The following is a 26,480-nucleotide window of genomic DNA, read 5'->3' as shown; positions in this document are numbered from 1 at the left end:
TTTAAAAATAGAGGTTAATATCAGGAACATGTTGTCATATGACATGTAATAGCCATAATAAGTACTATCTGTTGTTGTGAAGGATTAACCATATGAAACTTTTTTGTATTGTCTTGCTTTGTTTTCACATAAAATTTACCTGTTACCTTAATAGTGGTTTGAGCATTTTCTGTGACGTATTTTTCAGGTAAACCAGGAAGCTTTAATCACCTTTTCCAAAGTCCTTAACCTAATTTCCTTAATTTAGACTTGGAGCACTCTAAACTTCGGCAGTTTACATTTAGGAAACCTCACATTTTTATTATTTACCTTGTTTTCAGAAGGCAGTTTTCTGACTTTATCCAATTTCAGTCCTATGGCTGTTGGATGTTTTGTTCTTAAGTTTTGACTTAATTTTAATTGCAAAATTAATATATACTTGGGAATATAAGGTATCTTTCCTTTAGAGCTCACTGGCTAAGGTAGCTGCCGTTAACAGTATCTGTCACTGCCCAGAATTATTTGATCATAAAACCTATTCTTCCCAATAAGCTGTTAGTCCTTACCGTGAGTGGTGTTCTGCAGTTTGCTTTTACTAAGATCTGCTATTTTAAATGGCTGACTAGTATACTCCTGAGTGGATATATAGTAAGCATACTTGTTCAGTATCCTCATTGTTCTATTTAATCCCTTGGCTTGTGTAGCAGGAATGAAAAATACTATTTTTAATGTTCAATATCAAACGATAAGAAAGTTTTTTTTACATGGTTTGGTACCTACTAATTACCAATTTACACATTAAATTTTGAACTTTTTGAGGCAATGACTACATCTTGAATAAGATGGATCTATGTATGTTTAACACCAGGTTTCCATTTGCCAAAAGGATGAGTTAATGCAATTGTGTAATTGATCTAGGTCCTCAATAGCTTGTTTAGATTTGCTTGGCTACGTTACAGCAACCCTACAGATGGGCCCTCAGTATAGTACTTAAGTGATTAACCTTTTAGAATACTTGAATAGAAAGGAGTCAAAAATTGAGAGATCTAAAAAGGTTAACGTGGCAAATTTCACCTTTGACCCCATGGAAGAAGCCAGGAACACTAGTTTCTTGTGTATCCTTCTGGAGATGTAAATCTAAAAGAACTGGCTGGCATTTCCCGGGTAGTCTCATCAGAGCTCATTGGAATTTTGCAAAAGCAGGTGGTACTGAGTATTACAGCTCAAGCACTAGGAAACTTAGTAATTAAGTTTTTATTTACTGTTTACACTCGTTTATACCCATTTTCACAATCGTTTCTGAGGAAATCATGGAATTAGCATGAAGATTTATTAGCAGAGGCAGGCTTTAAATCCTGGTTTAGTTCCTAACAGCCCTAAAGTGTTAAAGAAAAACAAAAAAACAATGTCAGATAATTCCTCCTAGTGAAAAGCACTCAGATTAAGGAAGGCTCAGAGAGTAGAGAATGAATAGACTTTTGAAGTAATAATTTTGATAAACAGAAAAATCTTGTACAAAAAACTGTATACCCTTTTCCCATCACTAATTATACCTTGTTTCATTTACAAAAATTTTTTTCCTGAATCATATGAAAATAAATTAGAGACATCTTGCTGTTTTTTCCTTAAAAACTAATTCCTAGGAATGGGACATTCTCTGTTAAACTACAGTGCCTACCAAAAATAACATCAATAAAGTACTGTTGTCTAATCCATGCTCCATAGATCTGTCTCAGTTGACCACTAATAATTCTTTGTCTTTTTTTTCTATTGGTTCAGGATCATTTGCCACATTTTGTTGTCATGGCTTTTCGGTCTCCTTTAATCTGGACCACGTCCTCAGCCTTTTTCTTGGCCTTGTCATTTTTGAAAAGTAGAGGACAGTTATTTGTAGAATTGCCCTCAATTTGGGTTTGTCTGCTGTCTCCTCATTGCATTTTTAACAGGAATATCACAAGAATGAGATTATCTTCAGTTCATCATGTCCAGTCATCTTATAATAACCTGTAAGGCAGTACTTCCTGTGAATAGACTGTCTTATAAATAAAGTTTAAGAAAAGGGGTTTTTGTTTTTAGGAAGAGAAGGAGCTAATATTCAAGTTTAAGAGCTGCTGAAGGGAGAGCTTGGATAGCATCAGAGAGTACACCATTACCACTGAAAGCTGGAGTGTGGTTCTCCTAGCCCAGGGCCAAAAAGGGAGCAGGAGGCTACTTTAAATAGAGGAGAGATTAATAGATTCCATAGAAAATAAGCCATGTTCTCTTGTGTAAAACCATGCCCTCTAGTATTGTTGTGGGGGTAAATGCTGTTATCAAAGCATTGGCACAGTCACTCCATGGACTAAAATAGTCTGTAGTCAAACCCTAATACTTTTTTTCCTAGCCAATTGAGGAAAAAGCACAGTTGCTGATTATGGTGCCCAAGTATCTGATTAAGTGACCACTGCTACTTTTTAGCTATTCATGAACAGCCTTGAGTATACTATTTAAATATATTGCTGTTACTTTGATTTTATGAGCTTGCAAGCACCAGTTAGAGAATAGTATGGTGAACCAAGTCCTGAATACTTAATTCAGCTTTAACAATGTATGTCTATCCATTTCCTCTCCAGATAATTTTGAAGGAAATCCTAGATACTCCAGCTGAAGACCGTTCACTATATACGACTAAAAGACCTAAGTCTCTTTGTTCTCTTGTCCCTTGCAGTATATTTTTTGAAGGCCACTATTGAGTAGTGTTTCAGTCTTGATTTTGCTGATTGCATGCTAATGATATTTAGCATGTTCTAGACTAGATCTAAGAACAATACGATGGTTCTCAAAGTGTGCCTGGCCCAGTAACATCAGCATCATATGGGAATTTGTTAAAAACAGAGTTTCTCAAGCCCCACCCTAGAATCAGAAACTAAGTGGAGTCCAGCCATAGGTGTTACAATAAGCCTTCCAAGTGATTCTGGTGCTTATTCAAACTTGAGACCCATTATTCTAGAGGTTTTATCAGATTCTGTTTTGTTTTCCTTCCCAAAACTACTTGGGTATCTTTTTGTCATTGGCAGCCATTGATGATCTTTTCCTGAATCTATTAAACCCACAAACCGTGATTTTACACACCTTTTTTTTTTTTTTTTTTTTTTTTTAAATCCATTGGAGTTCTCCTTATTGATGTTGCCTTGTTCTGTCTTTGGTTCATGAAAGTCAACTCAGGTTGCCTCATGAGTTCATTTGAAGCAACCCTAATAATCTTTATCAGTTTCTTTTCTTTCTAATATGATGAGATTTCCAGGCTCCTCTCTCTAATCTCTGATCTGGAGGCAGCCATTTCTCCAGTAAGCTCTGGTTATCTTTATTTGGAAATGGTATTTTGTGAGTATAGTCTGGGCTTTTGGGTGTCATTGCTACTAGTTGGATCTTTCTCAGGCCCCACAGATCATAGTACTGTCTGCTCTTGGGAAGGTCTTCTGCAGGCTAAACATCTACTCAGCCCTTTTCAGTTCATCAGTTTTGAATTTGGTTTGTCAGTATCCTTACAGAATGGGGCCCACTAGTAGCAACAGCACTCTAGGTTTGCTTTAACCTCCTCAGAGCAAAACAAGTAGTATGTGGACTCTCTGCCTTAATAGATGTTCAGCTGAATTCTGGGCCAGTTCTGGCAAAGGAGTGAGGAAACTTTAGTATTCCTGAAGAATCTCTTCACCTTCAGAGAAGGGTTTAAAGTAAATAATGTGTCCTCTTGTTCTGGGTGATAGGAGTAGAGGGAGAAGGAAATTCAGAGCCTAAATTTCAGTGTGATTGTAGCATACACAGCAGCATTATAATTGGGATGCACAAATAAGATCTTAAATTACAGCTTGTATCCACCTTTGCTATAGATGACATTCCCTTGCGGACCCAGCAGGAACTCAAGCCTGGATAGCTGTGGCTGTGATTATAGTAAGATGATCAGTATGATACCCGAGTCATAATAGTCTAAACTCACATTCAGTAAATACTTCTTAAAGGCCTTGCCAGATTCTTTTATAGGTGTGTGTGCGTGTGTGTGTGCGTGTGTGTGTGTGTGTGTGTGTGTGTGTGTGTGTGTATCCCCATCCTCCCTTAATGAGCAGAGTACCTCCTGTCCTTTGATTTTGACCAGTGGAATTTTGGTAGGCATGACATGTTTAGTAGACTAGATACTGCCCTCCCCTTCCCCAAAGATGCCTGTCTTCTAACCCTGTAACTTGTGAATATGTTACCTAACGTGGTAAAAGGAACTTTGTAGGTGTGACTAAATTAAGGTCTGGAAATGGAAAGCTTATCCTGGATTATCCAAGCGGGCTCAGTTAATCACAATAGGCTGGAAGGTAAAAGGACCAGAAAAAGCTGATGCGAAAACAAGCAAAATCAGACACCAGAAGATGCTACGCTGTGGCTTTGAAAACAGAAGGAACCTCAAGACAAGAAAACCATTCTCTAAAGCCTCTGGAGGGAGCACAGCCCTGCCCACAGCTTAACCTTGTGAAGGTCCTCTCCAGGCTAAACATCCCCTCAATCCATTTGGACTAATGAAACCCATTTTGGACTTCAGAGCTCCACAACTGCAAGGTAATAAATTTTTGTTTTAATAAGTCACCAAATTTATGGTAATTAGTTACTGTAGCTACAGGAAACATACAACATGACTAAAGGCTTAAATGCTTACACAAATGGACTTGGTCTTTTGCATCTCTACCGTCACTATGAGAATAATATTCCTCTGTCAGCCTGCTGGTCCTAGGATATGAGACAGGTGTCAGGGGGTAAGGGAAGGTACCTGTTAGCCTCAAGCCTACAGCTTGAGACCGCCCAGCCTAAATCCACCAACCTGTGTACGAAGAAGAAAAACTTAGGGGGTTAGTAATTTCATTTTGCCTAAACAAATAGACACTTTCCATTTGGCCCTCCCACACCACCACGCCTCCATTCTCTGTTCTGAGCCCCAGGAAGTTAATCTCTATTGGCTCCGTCCACATACTCTTTTGCCCTCTGATTTCTGATTAGGTTCAGCCATTAGGGAAAAGCAGTAGGAAAGGAGAGTGAAAAGATTGAGATTGAAACACCTATTTCCCCAGCCTCCTCTCTGTAGGGTTCAGGCTGGTGGTGGTCCTCATCTGAAGGGCATAGTGTGCTACATATGGCCCTCTTGTTCCGAGTCCTGGTAACCACAGTCTCCCCTTTCTTTCCTAGCCCCAATGGTTTTACTCTAACAATTGTGATTTTCCAACAACCTGCCCATCCCTTTAAAAATAGACCCTTTGTTAAATTCTCTTCAGATTTACTCAGTTGGAGTGTGTGCCATGTTTCTTAACAGATAACAAATATTTCGTATTTCAATAAAGTATAAAACCTTACACTAGATGATGTTGCTAAATAAAGCAAAGTTGAAAGGTTGACTTTTTTCATTTCCTGTCCAAAGCCAGGGAGAGGTTCTTGAGTTAATAAGTACACCAAGGAACTTTATTTTTGCCTCTCAGTAGATAAGCTTTTCTAAGGGAGATGCCCACCTACTCTGCCACCCCCCATACCTGGCCAACACTGTCCAAGTAAACCTGGTTTGTACCAGAAAGCCAATGTGTGTTCCTTCAGTGGAATAAGGGAGATTGGAAGGTAAGTTCCAACCTCATCCAAACAGCTGATTGTGGGATATGACGTGCTATGGACTGAGTGTTTATATCTCCCCAAAATTCATGTAGAAACATCCCCAATGTGATGATATTTGGAGGTACGGATTCTGGGAGGTAATTAGGTCATGAAGGTGGCGCCCTCATGATTAGAATTAGCACCCGTATAAAAGATCCCTTGCTCCTCCTGCCGTGTGAGGACAGAGCAGGGAGATGACTGTTGGTGAAGCCAGGAAGCAGGCCTTCACTAGACATGAAGTCTGCCAGTGCCTTGATCTTGGATTTTCTAGTATCCAGAACTGTGAGAAGTAAGCTTTTTTTGTAAGTCACCTAGTATAGTCTGTGGTGTTCTGTCATAGTTTAAATGGAGGTATCTGATAAATGACACCAGAAGATGCCCTGGAGCAGATAGAGTCAGAGTAAAGCAAAATAATGGCTTGTATAGACTTTGGTTCTTGGTCCACCTTTCCTAAGTGGTGTTTGTCCCCTTGACAAGGTAAATTCCTTGGGGAGAAAATCCTTGGTACTGGGAAATAAAACCCCTTGAGACCCAGTGAGACCCAATTTGGGCTTTGATCATTTGTGTTGTTTTAAGCCACCAGTTTGTTCCTTGATAGAAAATGAATATGGCTTGGTCAGCTGATTCTTTTTTTGTTGGGTTCCTCGGGATCATCATAAGACAAATTGTTGAGAACAAGGTTCAGATATTTACAGAGTGAGGGTAAAGGAAATGAAATAGCTGAAGCTCTGGGCTTCACTGAAACAAATTTTTTCCTAGCGGTTACAAATAGAAGCTTCAGTTCCCAAACCCAAATGTAAACTTTGTCAATGTCTGAAGTTTTGGGTAATAAAAACCCATGCTCTGGGGGAAGCAGGACCTGAAGCTAATCATATTTGGAAACTTGTGTCTCCCCTGCCTTTCCCACTATGGAGCCCACAATTACATTGTCTGGGGATGTGGTCTTTTCATGCGTTTTTCAGTACCTGCTCCCGGTATCACCTGGACTTAAGATCCCATCTCCTGCCATGAAGTGTGTGATGAAACCCCAGTCCTTAGCAGCTGGTCCCTGTCTATCCAATAACAGCCTCCAGGACAAGAAGGACACCAGGCCACCCCTTCCTTATTGCTCTGTTTCCCTCTTGTTTCTGACTCCTGTTCGTTCCCCTTATTGCAAATTCAACCATGAATTCACTCTTCCTCCTTTGCTGGTTTCCTTTTTTTCTTGTAATATTTTACCTAGGATTTTGGCATGTTTATGCTAGAAAGGGCTTCCTGTTAGTAAAATCTTCTGTCAGAACCAGAGATGTTTGCACACTTACATAAAGGGCATGTTTTGATGATTTTCCTAAAACAGTGACTGCACCAAGAGTGAACTAAATTTTGTAGGAACAGAAAGTTGTTGGCTGCTCACAACAGTTTTCTCTGTGCTTCTACTATCAACATTTCAATCAAATTTGGGTCCACTGGGGTGGAAGGTTAACTTGGAGAAGACCTTGGGGCTATTGACATATAGAAGGGGGGCATCACTTGAGGGAAAGATTGGACTAGCTCACTTGCTTTTGAGGGCATTCTGGCGTAGCACAACAAACGCTGGCTCTGTGAGAGAACCTTCCCCAAATCACATCAACTTGGGAGGAGCTCTGCATCCCCGAAGGTGTTCAAGCAAGCAAGACCACCAAAAGTATCTGGACCAACCAAATACTGGTAATGGGCAGAATAATGTCTTAGCAACTCCTGTTCGTTCCTGCATCCTGCTGGCTCAGATTCCACTTGTCTGTCTGAATCACTGTCTGAAAGATGCATTTGTAATTGAGAAGCCATGTGTTTGTGTAGTTCCATCACTTTCTTGTAATCTGAATACCTAAAATAAACCTTTTGGAAAATCTAGAACAAGCAGTCTGGGTAGAGATGAGAGAAAAAAAGAGCGGATGGTTGTGTGTGTATTGGTGTGTATAAAGAGACTTACATTGTTATGGCAACCAGCATCCTCAACTGATGCAGTTCTGTTCCCAATAATATGAGATGTGATTAAAAATTGACATTGCAGCAAAGAAGAACACATGTAATGCGTTGGCGTGGCAACCAGAATAAAGTCTGGTTTATTTAAACCAGGTTTAAATCTGATGATCACCATTTGGGGAATTTGCCTACAATTAATTAGGAATCTTTTTCTCATTGGGACCAAGTCAGGAGGCTGGAGGTTTGACTGTGGTCATGATCTTAGCAGGCCAAATGGACAGCAGTGTCCTTTTTCTGTAAAATGAGGGATTAGGTTAAATCCTTTGGTGTGGGAGAGGAGCCCCCAGCTCTAGGCTGGACCAAGAGTTGCCCTGGTTTCATCTGCATGCAGTATGTTATTACATCCACTTTCCAGTTAGATCAAGGGAACTGAAGCACAGGGAAGCAGTGACTTGCTCAAGGTAACACCAAAACAGGAACTATATGCCATGAAGTAGGTTAGTCTTTACAAATGGAGAAATTAGTGCCAGGATTAAATGATGTCCTCCAGGTCACACTAGCAGCCGTGGCAACAGGGTCATCCAAACGCAGGTTTGGTCAGTGCCGCCCTTTACACCAGGCAGGGTCAGAATCGGGACCCACGCCCCCCTAGGCCTTTTCCTCTGGTCGCACGCCCCTTCACCCATTGTGAAGCCGTTGTCTGACTCTCCTTGGCTCCCCTTCTCCTGGCTGGGGGTGGGGCGGCGCGGTAGGAGGGCGTTGGGCACCGCAGCGCCCTAGCCGGGACGCGTGCGGGAGTGCAACCCCGTCTTTTGTCACTGGCCACTCCGCTAGGGCCCAGCAGGGTCGCTCTCCGGCTCGGCGGGTCCCGCGCCCCCTGCACACAGTTGGCCGAGATGCGGAGGGTGGGGGGCAGGATGAATCTCCACCGAGAAGGCGAGGGGAGAGGCCACTAGGCCCGCGCCCCTTGCTCCCACTCGGCGCTCGCCCCGCGTCCTGCAGGGAGGCGGGCCCGCCCCTTCTGCGCGCAGGCGCGCGCCGCGCGGGGCTCGGACGGCGGCTCGGCACCGGGCGGCCACGGGCGGGCCTCGCAGGTAAGAGACCCCGCGGCGGGGGCTCGGCCCAGGGTATGGGGTGCCGCCCGCCCTGCCGCAGGTGCCCAGCGCGCGGTCCGGGCGCGCGGCTCGTGGCGAGTGCCTCCGGCGGGGGACGCGGGCTGGGGACGAGGGCGGGGGGAGCGGGGCGGAAGGGGTCCGGGCGGAGCGCTACCGGGGCTGGGGCCGGCCGCTGCGGGGCTGGGGGAGAGGCGCGCGTGGGAGAGGCGGCGGCTCCGTCTTCAGCGAAATGCAGTCAATTAAGAGTTTTTCATTAATACGACGGAAGGTGTAGAGGGCGGGCTTTGGGGTTTCTTAGGAAATGGGTCATCTGGCAAACTTTCTTCTTCCTACCGTTGGTTTCCGATTTTTATAACGGGAAATGGGATTATTATTTTGCCATAAAGGGAAAGAATAAAAAGAATTCCGCCATTTTGGCGTTTTAAAAAGTAACCGTTGCGCGTGGCCGACGGGTCGGTGGCCGCCCCGCCCGCCGCCGTCTGTACCAGTCCTCTGAGGGCGGGCGGGCGGCGGTCCCGACCCCGGAGCCGGCTTTCGCCCCTCCCGCGTCCCGGCCGCAGCTGCTGGGGGCAGGCCCCAAGTTTGTGGCGCCCGATCTCGTTGGAGCTGTGTGTGTGTGTGTGTGTGTGTGTGTGTGTGTGTGTGTGTGTGTGTGTTGAGGCGTGTGGGGATGTCTGGGGCGCTAACCCCACTCCCAACACCTAGAGCCAGGGCCTTTATTGAGCGTCTGTTGTATACGAAGCCTTGAAGGGCAAGCAGTGGGAAGAACCTTAGCAGATAGGAAGGGAAAATAAACAGGGACATACTCATTCAATAAATGTTTACCGAGCATATGCTATGTGCCAGAGACCGCTCTGTCCCAGGGACCCAATGACTGTTTTAGGTCGGGTTCCCTGAAACCAGACTCCGGGAGGGAGATGTGAGCGCAGACTTACTGGAGTGCCCTTGGGAGTATCACCTGTAGGACAGTGAAGACAGCAAAGTGGTGGGCAGAAGTTGAACTGCCAACGTAGTCTCTGCAGAGGCCTCAACCTGTCCCAGGGATAGCTCTGGAAGGGACATGGCCCTGCTGAGATAACCCAAATTGAGGCAAGGGGCAAGGCCCTTCTACCCTTTATCAACTAGTCTGACAGGATGGCTGCTTCCAGGAGAGGGCACTTGGGCGAGGCAGCTCCCCTGGCTGAGGGCAATTCCCAGAGAAGCTGACTGCCCAGGGCTGCCTTCAGGGTAGCTGACTGCCTCTTTATCCCCTCCTCCCCTAGCCTCTGAGCAATGCTGGAGGAAATTGTATTCTAGCCCCTAAGGAATGAATGGCTAAACCATTGATGTATTTCAATATCGTTGTTTCTAATATGTTGACCATTTTTTACTCCCAGCTCTCCGATTCATTCATTCAGTGACTGTTGAGTGCAACCTCTGTGTCAGGCTTTTTACACATCAGCTGCTTTGTGCCATCTCAGAGACCCACAAGTTAATGCATAATTAGACTGTGGTGGAATGGAGCACAGTCAAGGAGATGATTAACTTTGTTTTGGGGTGGATTTGGGGAACACTTCAAGGAAGAGGTGTCACTCAAGCTGGATCTTGGAGGGTGATTAGGATTTTTCCAGACCTATGGGATACGGAAAGGTACCAAGCAGAAGGAACCATATATGCGCAGGACACAGAAGTGGGGTTCTGAAGTTGCAAGCAGGCTCTAGGGGTGGGAGTGGATGTTCCTGGCACCTGGCTCAGGCCCGGGAGCCATTTCAGACTGGTTGTGCTATTGTGTGTACCAGGTGGGACAGTGTTTATGAAAATGCCACATGGGCTGCAAGCACAAGGGGGTGGCAGCGGGAGAGGAGGAACGAATTCAAATCACAGAGAAAGCAGTTTCGGGCCTCAGAACTCATGGTCTAGCTGGGGAGGAAGAACACAGAAGCAGTAGGTGCTTCTTGGCAGGAGCCCAAGGCTACCGTGTGTTGGGTCCCCACATCACAGATGCACTGGGTCCTTTCCTCCTGCATATTCAAGGATTTGTCTTCTAGACTGAGTCTTTCTTCCCTGCCCTGTCAGTTTTTTCCTCTCCATAGGCTCATTTTCCTCAGGTACAAACATGCTGTGACATCTCCTATTTAAAAACAAACCAACAAACACCCCACACCCCTTCCTTGAGACCACATCACTCTCCAAACACCATCCCCCAACTCCATGCTCTCCTTCACATCACAACCTCCTTAAGAGAGTTGGTAGTCCCGTTGTTTCCACTTCCTTTTCTCCTATTCTCCCACGAGGATCAATCCTTACTGTTAGTTTCCCCCACTAGAACGTGGATTCTGTGACAGGGGTTGTTGTCGGTTTTGTTCATTGATAAATCTGCATTGCCTGGAACAGGGCCTGGCACATAGTAGGTGCTCAATAAATATTGAGCTAATCCATGATCTCTCTCTAGAACCCACTCCAGCCAGGTTTTTATGTCCACAGCTCCTTGGAAGTGGCTGTTGTCAAGGTTTCTAATGACTCCTTATTGCCCCAACGGTCCACTCCCTCACCTGACTTGATCTGGCCCCCTTTCCTGAAAACTTTGCTCATGTGTCCTCCAGAAGCTCAGACTCTTCTGGATTCCCCCTGACCTCATGAGAAGCCCTATTACTAGATCTTCTTCCTCCTCCCAACCTATAAATCTTGGTGAGCTCCAAAGCTCCTACCTTGTTCTTTGTACTCAGCTTTATGGTTTTCAACGCCAGCTATACATGATGGCTTTCAAATTTACATCTCCAGCCCAACCCTATCCCTTATTTCTACAATATATGCTTCATGAGAGCACTCTTTTTTGAGACTGTCTTCGCAGGGCACAGAACGGTGCTGACACCTAGTTGGCCCTCCAGTGTTTGCTGAAACGAGGGCAACAAACTGAATAGCAGGGCAGTCCCCTTAGCCTCCCTTCCTGGATACACCTAAAGCATGTGATAAGTTTGGAAACAGAATGAAATTCTTCCAGGAGTAACCATATTGACTTTTTTTTTTTTTTTAATTTTTTTGATGTCTCTTTATTTTTGAGAGAGAAACAGAGACAGAGACAGAGACAGAGTGAGAGCACAGGAGAGGCAGAGAGAGAGGGAGACAGAATCTGAAATAGGCTCCAAGCTCTGAGCTGTCAGCACAGAGCCCGATGTGGGGCTCGAACTCACGAACTACAAGACCATGACCATGACCAAGTCTGACACTCAACTGACTGAACCACTCAGGCATCCTACCACATTGACTCTTAATGACTGCCAAGGTTTTGAGTAAAAAGATTGACTCTATTGAAAAGCACTTAAAATAGTACATCAGCTGTGCAAAACAAAATAAGGAGAATTGAAATTCAGGGAGTTCTATTTTATAATTTTAACACGGGACACACCTTGGTTTGAACGTTGCCTGAATTAATCAGGTTATGTATCTAGCCTTTGCCTACCTGATTACATACTCTATAATACAGAGGATGGACTCTATTTTAAGGAAGAAAATCTGGAAAATAAATGAATGCACAAGAATAGCAGGAGGGAGGCTGGGAGAGACAGTGAGCACTGTAAGCTGATTTTGCCAACAAGCTACCAAGCTTCCTGGAATTTCTGTTAAAAGGGAGTGGAGTTGGATTTGTCGAAGGTCTGCTCTGCTGCTACCAAGACTTTACATATTTTGTCCATTTAGTCTTCACCACAGCCATTTGAGGCATATACCGTTGCCACAGTTTACACATGAAGAAACTGAGGCTCAAAGAGGGTAAGCTACTTAGAAGCACAGGTGTAAGTGGTGGAGCTGAGATTCATAGTCTTAAGTCAGTCTTAAGCCTAGGCTATGTTTTCCTTTAACGTGTGTGCCAGAAGCCATTGTCAATTACTGCTAACACCTTAAAGCAACCCAGTATCAATCACATATACAGAGCTTTTTATTAACAAGTTGAAATTACTGAAATACAACACATTTTTTTAGCACCTACTGTGTGTAGGCACTATTCTGAGGACTGGCCATAGAGCAGTGGCCAAGACAGATAACAAATCTTTGCCTTCATGGAACTTCTATCTCAGTGGGGTTGACTGATCAAACACAAATAAGTAAATGAAGATCATTATTGATTGTAATGAAGGATGTGAAGGAAATAAACACAGTAATGGGATAGGCAGTAGTGGAATGGGTGAGGGGTGTGCTGCTTTAAATTGAATGGCCAGGAAAGACCTCTTCTGAGGAGATGGCCACTGAGCCAAGGCCTGGAGGATGGGAGGGGGGCAGCCAAGCAAAGAGGATGGGGAAGAGCATTCTAAGCAGAGGGAACAGCAAGGATCAAGGGCTCTGTGGTGGGAATGTTTGTTAATCAACAGAAGGAAACCAGTGTTTGTTGAGGGTGGAGAACAGGGGAAGATTGATGGAGGATAAGGTCAGAGGGGAAGACGGGGGTCAGATTCTATAGGATAAAGCACTTGGATTTTGTTCTAAGGGCAGTGGAGAGCCATAGAAGAATTTTAGATAGGGAAATAATGTGATTCGGTTTACATTTTTAAAGCTTTCTCTTGCCTGGGAATAGACTATAGGGGGCAGGCAAGGAAGGAGGGAAATGAGTTAGGAGGCAGTTTCTCAAGTCCAAGGAGAGCTGATAGCAGTTGGCACTAGTGTGGCAGCAAGGAAATGGAGAGAAGTTGTCAGACTTTGAGATGTGTTTTGTAGGTAGTGCCGACAGGCCAATTATAATATGTGTACAGTTTTGCTGTATAATACAGTAACTGTGGTCACTGTGGCTATTCCAATTTAAATGAAGATAAAAAAAATTCAGTTCTTCGTTCACACTAGCCACATTTCGAGTGCTCCGTAACCACGTGTGGCTAGCAACTACTGTGTTGGACAATATAGGCCTAAGATATTTCTATCATCACAGAAGATTCTACTGGACAGTGCTGGTAAGGCACTAACAGTGGCCAAGATAGTTTAAGAGTTAAGTAAATGATAGATATTAAGTATATTTGTTATGTCATTAGGTGTTTTTTCCCCATATATTTACCTGTTCAACCACCTCTGTATTAAATGCCTCTTTCGCCCTTGCTTTATTTATAGCAAACTCATGCACTGTCTGGGCTCTCAGATACCTCTGTGCTCTTCACATGCATGCATTTGTTCAACAGATGTTACAGTGTGCACTCTGTGCTTGGGGTTGAAGGATTGTGGGCAGGTGTTATAAAGGACTGTGATCAGGAAAGATCATCTCCCAGGAAAATGGACCATGTGAGTGAGAGAGAACCTGGTACTTGAGGGCTCTAAATTCCCAGAGGGAGAAGGGATTGATTCTAGTGGGGCTGGAGGTCAGGGTTGAGAGAGGGGAGTTTGGACTTAGCCTGGGCTACGCCGTGACAGCTGGCCAGACAGAACCTTGGCCCAAGACCTACTCCCCAGAGTCAGTTCAGAACATCACAGTTTACAGAGCACCCTCACGCATGCCCATCTTCCAGAGTCTGGGGGAGATGCAGGGCCTGTCCAGAGCCCTCATCTGGGTGACCTGGTTGGAGCCAGGAGCCAGAGTTTATGTTGGTCTCCTAAGACAGTCTGCTCTACCTAGGGTTGAGGGTTTTCTCTGCAGGTTGCCAGCCTGAGGGTGACCAGCTGCTCCTCAAAGAAGCCCCCTCCCGCCCTGATTGCCCTAGGGGTTGTCTTCAGCTTGTAGGCCTACCAGGATGGAGGGGAATGCCGAAATGGAGATGCTGAGGACACTGAAGGGGCCCTCCACAGGAGAGGTCAACGTGCACCTGGTGGCCAGAGACAGCTCAGGTTCTGGCTCTCACCTGCCCACTACTGCCTTCATCATCCCAGGTGGGCCAAGCCAGGGGTCTGGGGAGAAGGAGCATACCTGCTTAGGCAGGTATGGATCCTGAGAAAGACAAACCTTCACCTGCCCACACACATGCATGGGGCACGACCACCAGGCTTACCTGTGTCATGACAGTCCGTGTATTTGTTCACAGCCAGCTCGGCCACCCTTGGCCTGCCCAGCAGTGCCCTAGACGTGTCCTGTTTTCCGCGGGAACCGATCCATGTGGGCGCTCCGGAGCGAGTGGCGGGCAGTGTACCTGTCACGGCCACCGTTCTGCCGCAGTTAAGCGCTGGGCCTGTGGCCAGCTCCAGCGCCACCACAGTGCGGCTCCTGGAGTGGACCGAGGCCGCGGCCCCGCCTCCTGGGAGCGGCCTGCGGGTCAGTGTCTGTGGGGATTGGCGGGCCCCGGGCGAGCCGCACCTAAGGGGCGGGGCCAGCGGGCCAGGGGCGGGGCTCGAGGCGAAGGAGGGGGAAGGGGCCTCGATGAAGGGTTCCGGGGTGCGGCTTTGAGTGCGGGACTCTAGGGGCATGGCTGGGGTGGAGGCGCTCGGAGTCTGGAGGGCTGCTGGGGGCGTGGCTTGGAGCCTGGCACTCGGAGCCGAGCCTTGCGGAGTAAGGCGGCTTGAGGGGACTGTGCCGAGTGGGGGACGGGTGGAGGGGGTACGGGAGTCCTGTCCTCAGACCGTCCTGCGCTCCAGTTCCGGATAAGCGAGTACGCACCGCTGAACATGGTAGGAGCAGAGCAGCCCCCGAGCCCAGAGCTGCGGCCAGAAGGTGTGGCCGAGTATGAAGATGGCGAGGCCCCGGCGGGAGGTGGCGATGCGGGCACCCAACAGCCCGGTAGGACCCCCACCCACCAAGTCCCCAGACTGGGGCCTTGCACGGGTGGGGCGAGGCCCGAGCTCCCCAAGGAGTTTCCATGGTTAGGGGTTGGGGTGAGGGTGCCTTGGTTCTGTGAGTGCACCCAGGGATTTGTCCTGAGGGGGCGTGGGCTCTGAGGTGGGCGGGGCCTGACAGGTGCGGCTGTGGTGGGTGGGAGGCCTGAGGCCCCTTTGGCCCCCCCCCCGCAGCGGACCTCCCCCAGGACCCTCCAGAAGATCCCCCGCAGGACCCCCCAGAAGATGATGGGAACTGTCGGTGCCAGGAGTGTGGACCTCAGCAAAGCGCAGGTCCGGATCCCGGTTCTTCCAATGATGACTGCCCACCGCTGTTCCAAGAGCGGTAAGGGGGAGGGGATTGCAACCCTACTTGCTCTGGCTGTGGGGCAGGGGGGGGGGGGAGCGGGGCGGGGGGAGAAGGGGGAAGCAAGCCCTCTTCCTGTTCAGGGCTTAGGAGAGGGACTGGGTGGTGCAGGGTGGGTGCTTCCTTCTCTCAGGCCTTCCTCCCTCAGGTCAGTCATAGTGGAGAACTCCGGCCAGAGCTCCAGCACCAGCGCTTCTGAACTCCTCAAACCCATGAAGAAGAGGAAGCGCAGGGAGTACCACAGCCCATCAGAGGAGGAGTCGGAGCCAGAGGCCTTGGTAGGAAGAGGGCAGTGGGGAGGGAGAGCGGAGGCTAGAGACTGCCTCAGTTCCCACGACCCTCTCTGTTAATCCAGGCTGTGGGGCTGGGCCAGAGAAGACACAAGATGGCTCACTCATCATATTTTTGGGGTCCCATTTTGATTCAGGTCCTGTACTTGGTTAGAGGAAAATGATTAAATCCCCCTCCTGCTTTCTGGAGCTCCCATCTCAGTCTCATGTCAGGGCTAAGTCACATTCACATAAAGCAGCACCCAAGTAGGTGTGTAGGCAGATGGAAAGCTCCATCACCGGAGCCCAGTCACAAGGCCAGAGGCCTGGGAGCACAGGGCTCTAGTTGCAGAGAAGCTGGAAGAGACAGAGCATGAAAGTTCCAGTGGGCAGGTAAAATCCACACAGAGCAGTTCTGAGGGGAATGAGGAAGATTGTCATCAGACTGCATCACTAAGGGCTGTATGGTCATGTGCGTGCACCTCAACCTCATAAGGGGTTGTCCACTGGAGCTATGTTCCAGCTGGTAGCCTAGCAGAAATTCCACTTGTTTGTGACTGAACACCGTGTGGCCAGGGAGCCAGGCAGGGGAATAGAGTCTGGGACTTCAACCCTTGAGGACAGGAATAAGGCTTGCCTTCCACAGGAGAAACAAGAAGAAGGAAAGGATCCAGAGGGACAGCCCACTGCCAGCACCCCGGAAAGTGAGGAGTGGAACAGCAGCCAGCCTGGTATGGTGGCCTGTGTGTGTGTATATATATTGGTGCGACGTGTGTATATGCTTTTGGAGGTGTGAGGCTGGGAGTATGGGTTAGGAATGTGATGGTGGGTGGTATATATATAGATGAGTATGAACTGGTGTATGTGAGACAGAGGGAGAAAAAATGAGCGAGAGAGACAATGATTCTGATTTATGCGCCGATATGCGTATATCGGGGAGAACTGTATCATGTAGTTGTGTATTCTCTATTATCTAGTTGTGAATAGGCCTCACTGCCAGGCTCAGTATCCAAAGACTTAAACAGCTTTTAACGGCACCACATGGCATTGCTTCCCTTTGGTGGTGTGAGCAAGTTCATACCAGTCATTCCTCTGACCTTGCTATTTGGGCCTCCATTCTGGCCCTTTGGTTCCAAGAAAAGTGGAACAAAAGTCATTCATAGTCAGCTCTGGCCCTCAGCCCTTCTCCATTCCCATGTGACAACAGTCCGCTAAGCTAAGTAACATTTATCACACTTCTTGTTTAATGTCTACCTTCCTCCCTCAAAGCTGCATTAATCATTGTATCCTCGGTACTTAGCTTAGCGACTGGTGTTGAGTAGACTCTCAATAAATATTTATTCAGTGCATGAATGGATGAGTCGTATGTTGGTGGTTCCACTTGGTCCATGGTTCAGTTGCATGATTTACTGTCTTTCCTGTCCCAGAGAGAGCCAGAGGCTGAGGTGAGTTCTTAAGACATTCTGCCTTGACAGATCAGTGCCAGCCAGAGGAACCCAGGCTGTGCCCAGGGTTCCGAACACTGTAGTGCCTATTGGAAATTTTGCCCATCACATCCAAACCAAATTTTCACTGCTGTCTCTCACCCAAGGCTCTCACATCAGAAGCCAAAAGCATAGCTCTCATTGGTTTATGACCTCTTAAGTCTTATTCAGAGGAAGGAGACAGTGTCTAACTCCTCAAGACAGTGGTTCAACTGCTCTGTCTTACTTAGGGAGCTAGATTCATGAATCAGCATTCTTTTAGCTGGGTCCTCTCGTCCAGTACAGAGTTATCTTTCGATTCATACTTCTCACCATACTGCTCACCATCTTCTGGATATTTTCCCTTTTCTGTCTTTTTTCCTTTTTTCAAGGAAAGATACTCTGTTAGTCAACAGAAGTTTGCATTTATGGCTAAATTTTTTCCCACTCATTTTTGGGGTCTTTTGGCAGAAGAATCTAGGGCTCAGGGTGGGGGTGGCAGGTTTGCTTGAGTGTCCTGTGTGTGTGTGGAGAATCTGTGTTCTGTTTACACTGTTTGGCGGTTAGATGGCCAGCTGCTGGGCTCATGTTGTACAAGACTGACGTTATCTAGTCCTCACAGGATGTTCCAATAGTTTACGGTTTAGAGCCATGTAACTCATGTGTGTACTCAGGCGCTCTCTCTCTCTCTCTCTCTCTCTCTTGCATATATCTGCTTTATCGTTGCAACAGCCACTTTGTTTGAAGAATCATTTTCTAACACACCATGGTAAAAGTCTTTACAGTATATTTGGTCATTAACAGTTATTCTGATATTCTCGTGTCCCCTCTCGTTCTGCCCACATCCAGATCAGGTGGGATTCTTTGGGGTCAACTTGTTACAGCCTTTTCACATTCAGAGCAGTCCTGCAAGCATCTTCTTCTGTTTCCTTATAGTTGCCTGAGACATACATTTTTGCCCATTCTTAATCAAGTTGTTTATCTTCTTATTATTGATTCTTTATATAGTCTGGATATAAGTCCTTTATCAAACATATATGCTAAAGAAAATATTTTCTCCCAGTCTTTGGCTTGCTTTTTCCTTTCTAAATGATGTTTTCTGAGGAGCAGAATGTTTTCATTCTGATTGGTGTCCGCTCTATCCAGTTTTCGCAGTTAGTGCTTCATATGTATTTTTACAAGGTACAGGTTTTTTTAGCGGCTTTATTGAGATGGAATTCATAAACCATGCAGTCCATCCATTTGAATTGTACAATTCAGTGGGTTTTCGTGTACTCACAGAGTTGTGTAACCACCACCACAATCAATTTCAAAACATTTTTTTCATCACTCCAAAAAGAAACCCTGGGTCCCTTAGCTATCATTCCCCCCAAACCACCAATATCCCTGTAGTCCTAGGCAACCCCAGGTTTATTTTCTGTGGATGTGGATTTGCCTAGAATGCCTAGAATGTCCTGTGGACATTTCACATACATGGGATCACATAATATGGTGGCTCTTTGTGACTGGCTTCTTTCACTTAGCACAGTGTTTTAAAGGTTTATCCATGGGGTAGCGGCCATCGGTACCCCATTCCTTTCTATTGCTGAGTAATATTCCATTGTGTGGTTATATCACACTTTGTTTATTTATTGATTGATGGATATGAGGTGCTTCCACTTTGGGGCTATTATGAGTAATGCTGATATGAATATCCATGTATAAGTTTTTGTGTGGATATGTTTTCATTCTTCTTGATTGTGTACCCAGGAGTGAATTGCTGGGTTATATGGTAACTCTATGTTTAGCCTTTTAAGGAACTGCTAGACTGTTTTCCTAAGTGGCTGTGCCATTTTACATTCCCACCAGTTTGAGAGTTCCAGTTTATTCACACCCTCATCAACGCTTGTTATTGTCTCTTTTTATTATAGCCATCCTCATGGGTGTGAAGTAATATCTCATTGTGGTTTTGATTTGCATTTCACTGATAGCTAATCATGTGCTTATTGGCCATTTATATATTTTCTTTAGATAAATATTCAGATCCATGCCATTTTTTAATTTGGTATAGGAAACACATTTTATATTGAAATACAAAGAGTGTGCCGTAAAGTTGGGGAGCAAGTTGAGAATATGAGTGTGTGCTTTGGTACAAGTCATTTATCAGTAGGACTCTTAGAACAGTGCCTTCTTTTTTTTTTTTTTTTTTTTTTTTTTAATTTTTTTTTTTTTCAACGTTTATTTATTTTTGGGACAGAGAGAGACAGAGCATGAACAGGGGAGGGGCAGAGAGAGAGGGAGACACAGAATCGGAAACAGGCTCCAGGCTCTGAGCCATCAGCCCAGAGCCCGACGCGGGGCTTGAACTCACGGACCGCGAGATCGTGACCTGGCTGAAGTCGGACGCTTAACCGACTGTGCCACCCAGGCGCCCCGACAACAGTGCCTTCTTAACTGAGGTCCCTAATCTAAATTTATGTGCAAAATTCTGTGAATTGCTTATTTTTCTGGGTAGATGGTCCATGACTTTCATGAGATTTTCAGAAAGGTCCATTTGTACTTACTAGAAACTGAAGGCCAAGTGAAGAATAGACCATAGCATTATGGAGCCCAGCCTCTTTGGCTTGGTGTTCCCAGGCATAGATCCTTGCCGGGTACATGTTGACCTCAAGTGGCAGGCTCTTGATTAAGTTTTCTGTCTTGAAATGAACTGATTCTGGACTGGCTAACCATGCTGCAGAAGAGATAGGCAAATACTGGCTAACCATACCGCAGAAGAGATAGGCAAATACATGTTTCTGTGGCAAATTTAAAACAAAAAGATCCAGCACATGGTTGGCACCCTGGTGACTACTTGTGATTGGTTGTTCTTGAGCCATAGCATTCTGTTCTTTAGGTTTTCCTTCTCTCCTGTAGACCTTAGAGTGGAAAGTCTGGCTAGAACCATTAATCTGCGAATTATCTCCACCTAAACTACTGAAGCAGCGCTCAAGAACCTTCCCAAGAGAGTCAGCACAAAGAGAGGAAATGGGAAGCAATTGGTGTATTTCTAGGGTTCCCATCATTGAGGAGCAGGGTTGGAGTGGGAGAAAGAACCACCGATGGCAAGAGAAGAGGAAGAAGATACAGCTAAGAGAGTGCAGCAAGAAGGAAGTGCTCAGATGGAAGGGGGCTTGGTAGCACAGGGACATCAAGACATTTGAGGAATGAGGGGTGCCTGCATGGCTCAGTTGGTTAAGCCTCAGATCATGATCTGACGGTTCAGGAGTTCGAGCCCTGTGTTGGGCTCTGTGCTGACAGTGCAGAGCCTGCTTAGGATTCTCTCCCTTCCTCTCTCTCTGCCTCTCTCTCTCTCTCTCCCTCTCTGTCTCTCTCTCTCAAAAATACATAAATAAACTTTAAAGAGAGAGAGAAGGCACCTGGGTGATTCAGTCAGTTAAGCGTTTGACTTTGGCTCAGGTCATGATCTCACAGTTTGTGAGTTCAAATCCCACATCAGGCTCTCTGCTGTCAGCACAGAGCCCTCTTCGGAGCCTCTGTCCCCCTCTCTTTCTGCTCCTCCCCTGCTCTCTCTCTGTCTCTGTCTCTATCAAAAATAATGAATGAAAAAAAATTTTTTTAACAGGTAGTTATGGAATAGTATAATAACTGTTGTGGTTGAGGTATGTAGGTACAAAGGACTGTCACGGAACAAGTGCTGCCTCATAGAGCCAAGGAAGGCTGCACAGGGTAGGTGGGATGATGTTACTTCCCTCTGTGCGTCTATACATCCATACATCCCTGCATCCATACGTCCAGTCGTCCACATATCCGTGCATGCACGCATACATCCTCCTAGTCATTCACTTAACAAACAATTGGTGATTATCTTTCTGTGTAAAACCCTGTGCTAGTGCTGGAGCTGTGGGTGAGAAGAAGATAAGAGGATGGGACACAGTGGGGACAGCATCTATGAGGCAGAGGGATGAGGATGTGCAAAGGCACAGAAGCACACAGGGACGTGGAAATGCATGGTAAGCTAGTCACTGACAGCTTTGTGTGCTGCAGAAAGGTGTTTGGACTTTTGGTTGTAAATCAGAAGCCATTGTAGACATAAAGCAAAGAAAGAAATGATTTTTATTTTAGAGCTATTCTGGCAATAGACTGAATCTGAGGCAGAGAGATCAGTCCAGGGGCTCTTGAACCAGGCTCAAAGTGAGACCAACAGTGAGCATAGAGAGAGGTGGGGATAGATTCGAGAGACAGGTAGAAGTTGGAGTCAGCAGAACTCAGGGACTGAAGGAGGCTGGGCGTGAAAAAAGAGACATAAAGGATCCCTCTCATGTTCCTGGCTTATGTGACTGAATGGATACTCGTGCCATCGACCAGGATGGACTAGACTGAGAAGACCACAGCTTTGGCAGAGAAGTCATGAATTTGGTTTTGGACAGCTTGAGCTAGCTGAAGAAACTGCTAGTCAAGAGCATCTAGTCTAAGGAAGCAGGAATAAGCAAAGGAGCATTTCTGGAAGTCAAAAGAGGATGAGTACCACAGCTGGCCTATGCGGTACCTTGACACACATTGTAAGCAGGTGCCCTTTCTGAGCAGACCCAATTAGAAAAAGGCAACCTTTCTTCACAGTAGACTTAGCCACATGGCTCGGCAAGGAGCCTAGGCTGGATTTCAGCCCATTCACCCTCTTGGCTGGGCACCTGTGTACAGTGTGCATACTGTACAACTGTATGCAGAAGCGTTGGGACTCATCTGGTCTTGAGGATGTAGCTAACAGCTCAGCCTGTTGTTCACCATGGGAAAACGATGCAGGAAACCAGAGGAGGCTGGGGCGTGGTCAGGGAGGAGACGTCTAGTCATTACTGAAGGGTTTAGTAGTCGGACCTCTCTCCACTGGATTCCATTTCTCATCTCTTTTCTCATCTGTGAAAAGGATTACCATGACCCCTACCTATCTCCTTGAGACATTGTGTGAATATTAAAGGGGACCACATATGTGAGGTCTCTGAGGCATCCCTGTACCCCCAGTTTCTGGCACCAGCCTTGGCACACAGGAAGCCCCACTCAATGGTGAAGCCTTCACTCAGTGGTGAAGGAATGGTTAAGGGAAATGGAAATGGTGGTGATGGTAAACTGTAAAGTCTATATACCTGTTATGCATTGTGACTAGTGAGAGAATGCAGATAATAAAGGGTTAGGGCGGCAAGTGGCATGGTTGGGGGTTGGAAGGGTAAGACACAGAAGATGGGGAGGCCAGAGGTCTCTACTGTGGCCTGGGCAGCAGAGTGGGGGGTGTCTTAGAGCTTGGCCACATTGGAGTGTGGCTGAGGGGAGAAGAACTTAGAGTTAGGAGCCCAGGAGGGGCAGAGCTTCCTGAGGTGAGAAGTCCAACAAGTGGCTCATGTACGGTTTAGGAAGAGTGAGAAGTGAGAACGTCTGGGGAGAAAGGCTCAGGGGTTGTGAAGGGCTGGTGATAATAGTGGTGATTTGGAAAAAGTGAAGAGGTATTATGCAGGATAATGTAGAACGGCAGTGGCAAGACGCGGGGAGACGATGCCAGGCCTGGCGTCCCAAAGCCTACTCTCTCCTCCCTTGGCATGCTCTGTAAGTCTGGATAAAGGCCAAGTGGGAGAACTGACGATTTCTTGAGGGAACACAAGTGGTGTGTTCAAGGGACAATCCAGGTTTCACTCAGGACAGAGGGTAGTGGGAAGAGATGTACTCTGGGTTGGTGTGTAGGTGTAGATCTCTGAGACAGTCTGATGGCTTGGTTGATCAGTTGATGAAGAAAAGACTTGCTTTGGCCCAGCTGGGTCAGATGGTGGGGATCTCGAGGCTCAGTACAGTGGCCAGGGAACTTAGGCAGCTCCTAGGGAGATGCTTCTAGCCACTGCGGTTCCAGCTAAAGAAGAAAAGCTTCTTCCTAAGTAACAAATCACTCCACATCTGAATGATCCAGGGCAGTAGCCAAGAGAGCCAGAGCATGGCAGAGCGAGAATCCAGATCAGACAGACTTCATGGAACCCTAGGAAGACCAGTAACACAAGACCAGCACTTTGCATTTCAAGAAGATCTTTTACTCACAGCATTTCATTTACTTCTTTAAATGACTCCCTGTGGTAGATGAAGTTGTCTGCATATCTTAGATGACAAAATTGAGTCAGTGAAGTTTCTAGAAGAAGCTGGAGCTGTTTACCCAAGGGATATGAATTGATTTTTGCAGGTTTTTGCCTCTTTCATTATCTGTAGCCTTCAGCTAAAGGCAGCTCAGGCTGACCTTGTGAGCCTACCGTACACATTGTCACCTATTCTAGTCTTTAAAGAATGTTTCTCTCTGTTCTGGAGGCCTGGTCTCCATCTTACACTAACCTGAAGGTCCCATCGGGAAATTTCTCTCCCTCTCCCCAGGAGGGATCTCCTCTGGAGATTCCTAACCACAGTGTGTGTGTGTGTGTGTGTGTGTGTGTGTGTGTGCGCGCGCACGCGCGTGTGCACACACAGGTGCGTGCACACATGGCATGTGTATGTCAAGGAGGGCCATGGAATCAGTCTGTACTCTGTGGGCATACTAAGCACACATATAACATACTTGTGTATCTGTGTGTACCTGTGTGTGTTTAGAGGAAGAAGATTCGAAAAAAGAGAGTTTCTCATTTCTGTGTGACCTTGCTCCTCCGTTTCTTCCTCCTTCCATGGTTCCTGTCTCATTTCTCTTTTTCCTCTTCTATCCCTGTGAGCTTAGGTGGCACTGTGATGAATTCCTCTGGCTCAGGACTTGTCACTGGGCTTTGTCAGAAAACTGAGTCCCTCTGTGGGACCTCAATTTAATTGCTAAATAATCCAAAGTACTTTTGCTGACAGTGGTCTGGGAATGAGGGTGGGGCAGACAGAATTTGGTGCAGCCCCGCCTGAGACTGAGTCTCCCCTGAAGTCTGAACCCCTGCTGTCCGGTGCTGGCATGGCTGGGAGGGCCCAGAGGGCAGCATGTGATCATAGACAAAGGTTTGTTTTGGAGGTAAGGTAGAGTTGAGTCAGGGGAAACTCAGGAGAAGAATCTATCGGGAGCAGTCCAGAGGTTAGTCTGTCTGTCTCCTGTCCACAGCATCAGGGGAGAAGAAGGAAGGCTGGTCGTGGGAGCCCTACCTGGAGGAGCAGAAGGCTGTCACCGCCCCTGTCAGCCTCTTCCAGGACGTGAGTCAGGCAATTTCTACCTAGGAAGAGCTTGCATACCCAGTCCAGGAACTCACCACCAACCTCAGACCTTCTGGTGTTCTGTGTGTCTGATATCCCTCAAAAGACTGGTAGAATGGAAGGGGGAGAGGCTGGTTAGGGTCCCAGAGTAGAGAAGGGCTCACTCTTGAGAGGCGCCCAGGATAGGAGGAAGTAGAGAGGTGGGACCCTGGCTCACCCATCACTGGACCTGTGGACTTTTGAATCCTGGTACCTTCTGCTCAGTTCTTGTATGCGGATCTCTCTATGACTTGGGTAAGAGCAAGCCCTTAAAAAATCCAGCCCTGACTTAGCCCACATTTTTCAGAGGACCTGGGAGCTAGTGTGTCCTGCTGTGGATCCCTGCACTAAAGATTCCCAAATAAGCTACCACTTTGGTAATACCAGGCGGGTGGGGTCTAAAGGCAGCTCCTTCACCCCAAGCCCACTAGGCAAGGCTAAGGCTGGATGGAGGCTGGGTCCTCTCCAATCTGTGCGTTGACAGTACCAGGCGGTCACTCATAATAAGAATGGCTTCAGACTGGGCATGAAGTTGGAAGGCATCGACCCTCAACACCCGTCCATGTACTTCATCCTCACAGTGGCTGAGGTGAGCTGAGACTTGCTCCCATATTCTGGTGATGTCTCTCTGGGTAGCCTGATGGGGACTGCTAGGGACATGGAGGTCCTGACTCAGATGACGGAGACACTGCCCTGCCCTCAGAAAGCACCCAGTCTTTAGGGGGTTATGGTGGAACCCACCGAAAGCTAAAATAGGAATAAAACCTAAATATTGGGCGTGGGACGTTACTGAATGGTGCATCCTGCAGTGCTGGGGGAGCCTGAGGAGGAGGGATCCCGAGGGCAGAGGTGTTGGCATGAGTCCAACCATGATCTCGTCCTCTGGGAGCTCACACTTGTGTGGGAATCAGCCAGATAAACACATCAGCAGCTTACCACACAGGGCAGCAGATGTGAGCAGGGCAGCCCCAAGGGGGCAAGAGGAGCTTCATAGAGGAAAGGCCTCCTGCCAAGCATTGAGGGATAAATTGTGAGTGAGTAGGTGTTCCAGGCAGAAGAAGCAAAAGTCATGGGCATAGAACAGGGAGCCAAGTTCAAGGAGCTGCCATCAGCTCAGTGAGGTCACAGCAGTGTGAGGGGGGAGCAGTGAGAGACGGTAGCAGAAGGAAGGGTCATCAGGGGCCCTCTGAACAGGCCTGAGCCTCGGTAGGTGCCCTTGCAGTTCTGTCCAGGGCTCAAAAGGGCAGGAGGATGTCCTAGACTCTGCCTGTCTCACATGCAGACTCGGCTCATGAGTACATGATCTGTCCTCAATGCAGGATGGGAGAGTGTGGGGCAAGGTTCAGGATGAGGGAAGAGTGGTGGGCTGGGGACCTTGCTAGCGTTCGAGACCCTTGAGACCACCAGGCTGGGCCAGGAGAGGTGAGGGAGAGAGAGTGGGAGTCTGCTGGCATCAGAGTCCCTGTGATTCCCCCTCATGGGGCTAGGTGTGTGGCTACCGCCTACGTCTACACTTCGATGGGTATTCCGAGTGCCATGACTTCTGGATCAATGCCAACTCCCCTGACATTCACCCCGCTGGCTGGTTTGAGAAGACTGGGCACAAACTGCAGCCCCCCAAAGGTAAGGCCTAGCCAGGTTGATCACAGTGAGGCAGTGAGCCCTCAGACCCATTGGTTCTTCCCTGTGGGACCTTCTCCCCTGTTCCCCGTTCCACCACTAGCCTCTTTTAATCTCATCCTGCTGTGACTAGGCCCCAGGGCTTCTGCTTTGCCCTTGCCCTTGGAGTGACGAC

The 26,480-nt window shown here is 47.1% G+C and overlaps 1 protein-coding gene across 14 annotated transcripts in view; it reads left to right on the top strand.

Annotated features, from left to right (window-relative positions):
- Window positions 1-7,549: 7,549 nt before the first annotated feature.
- L3MBTL1 (L3MBTL histone methyl-lysine binding protein 1) overlaps window positions 7,550-26,480 on the top strand; it is a 40,252-nt gene continuing 21,321 nt past the window's right edge. For 6 of the 14 annotated variants that reach the window (XM_045444551.1, XM_045444548.1, XM_045444546.1 and 3 more), the window contains exons 1-10: window positions 7,552-8,669; window positions 14,358-14,510; window positions 14,663-14,889; window positions 15,210-15,351; window positions 15,582-15,732; window positions 15,902-16,031; window positions 16,669-16,753; window positions 24,558-24,646; window positions 25,170-25,274; window positions 26,173-26,308. In XM_045444551.1, coding sequence (XP_045300507.1) covers window positions 14,375-14,510; window positions 14,663-14,889; window positions 15,210-15,351; window positions 15,582-15,732; window positions 15,902-16,031; window positions 16,669-16,753; window positions 24,558-24,646; window positions 25,170-25,274; window positions 26,173-26,308 — 1,201 coding nt within the window. In that variant the 5' untranslated portion in view covers window positions 7,552-8,669; window positions 14,358-14,374. Of the gene's footprint in view, window positions 8,670-14,357; window positions 14,511-14,662; window positions 14,890-15,209; window positions 15,352-15,581; window positions 15,733-15,901; window positions 16,032-16,668; window positions 16,754-24,557; window positions 24,647-25,169; window positions 25,275-26,172; window positions 26,309-26,480 lie in introns of all 14 variants that reach the window. The other 8 variants (XM_045444550.1, XM_045444545.1, XM_045444547.1 and 5 more) reach the window with 4 other exon arrangements.

Source organism: Leopardus geoffroyi, chromosome A3, assembly GCF_018350155.1.
Source record: "Leopardus geoffroyi isolate Oge1 chromosome A3, O.geoffroyi_Oge1_pat1.0, whole genome shotgun sequence".
Taxonomy (NCBI): domain Eukaryota; kingdom Metazoa; phylum Chordata; class Mammalia; order Carnivora; family Felidae; genus Leopardus; species Leopardus geoffroyi.
Note: the sequence above shows the minus strand (reverse complement) of the source record. Positions and strands in the feature narration are given on the sequence as shown.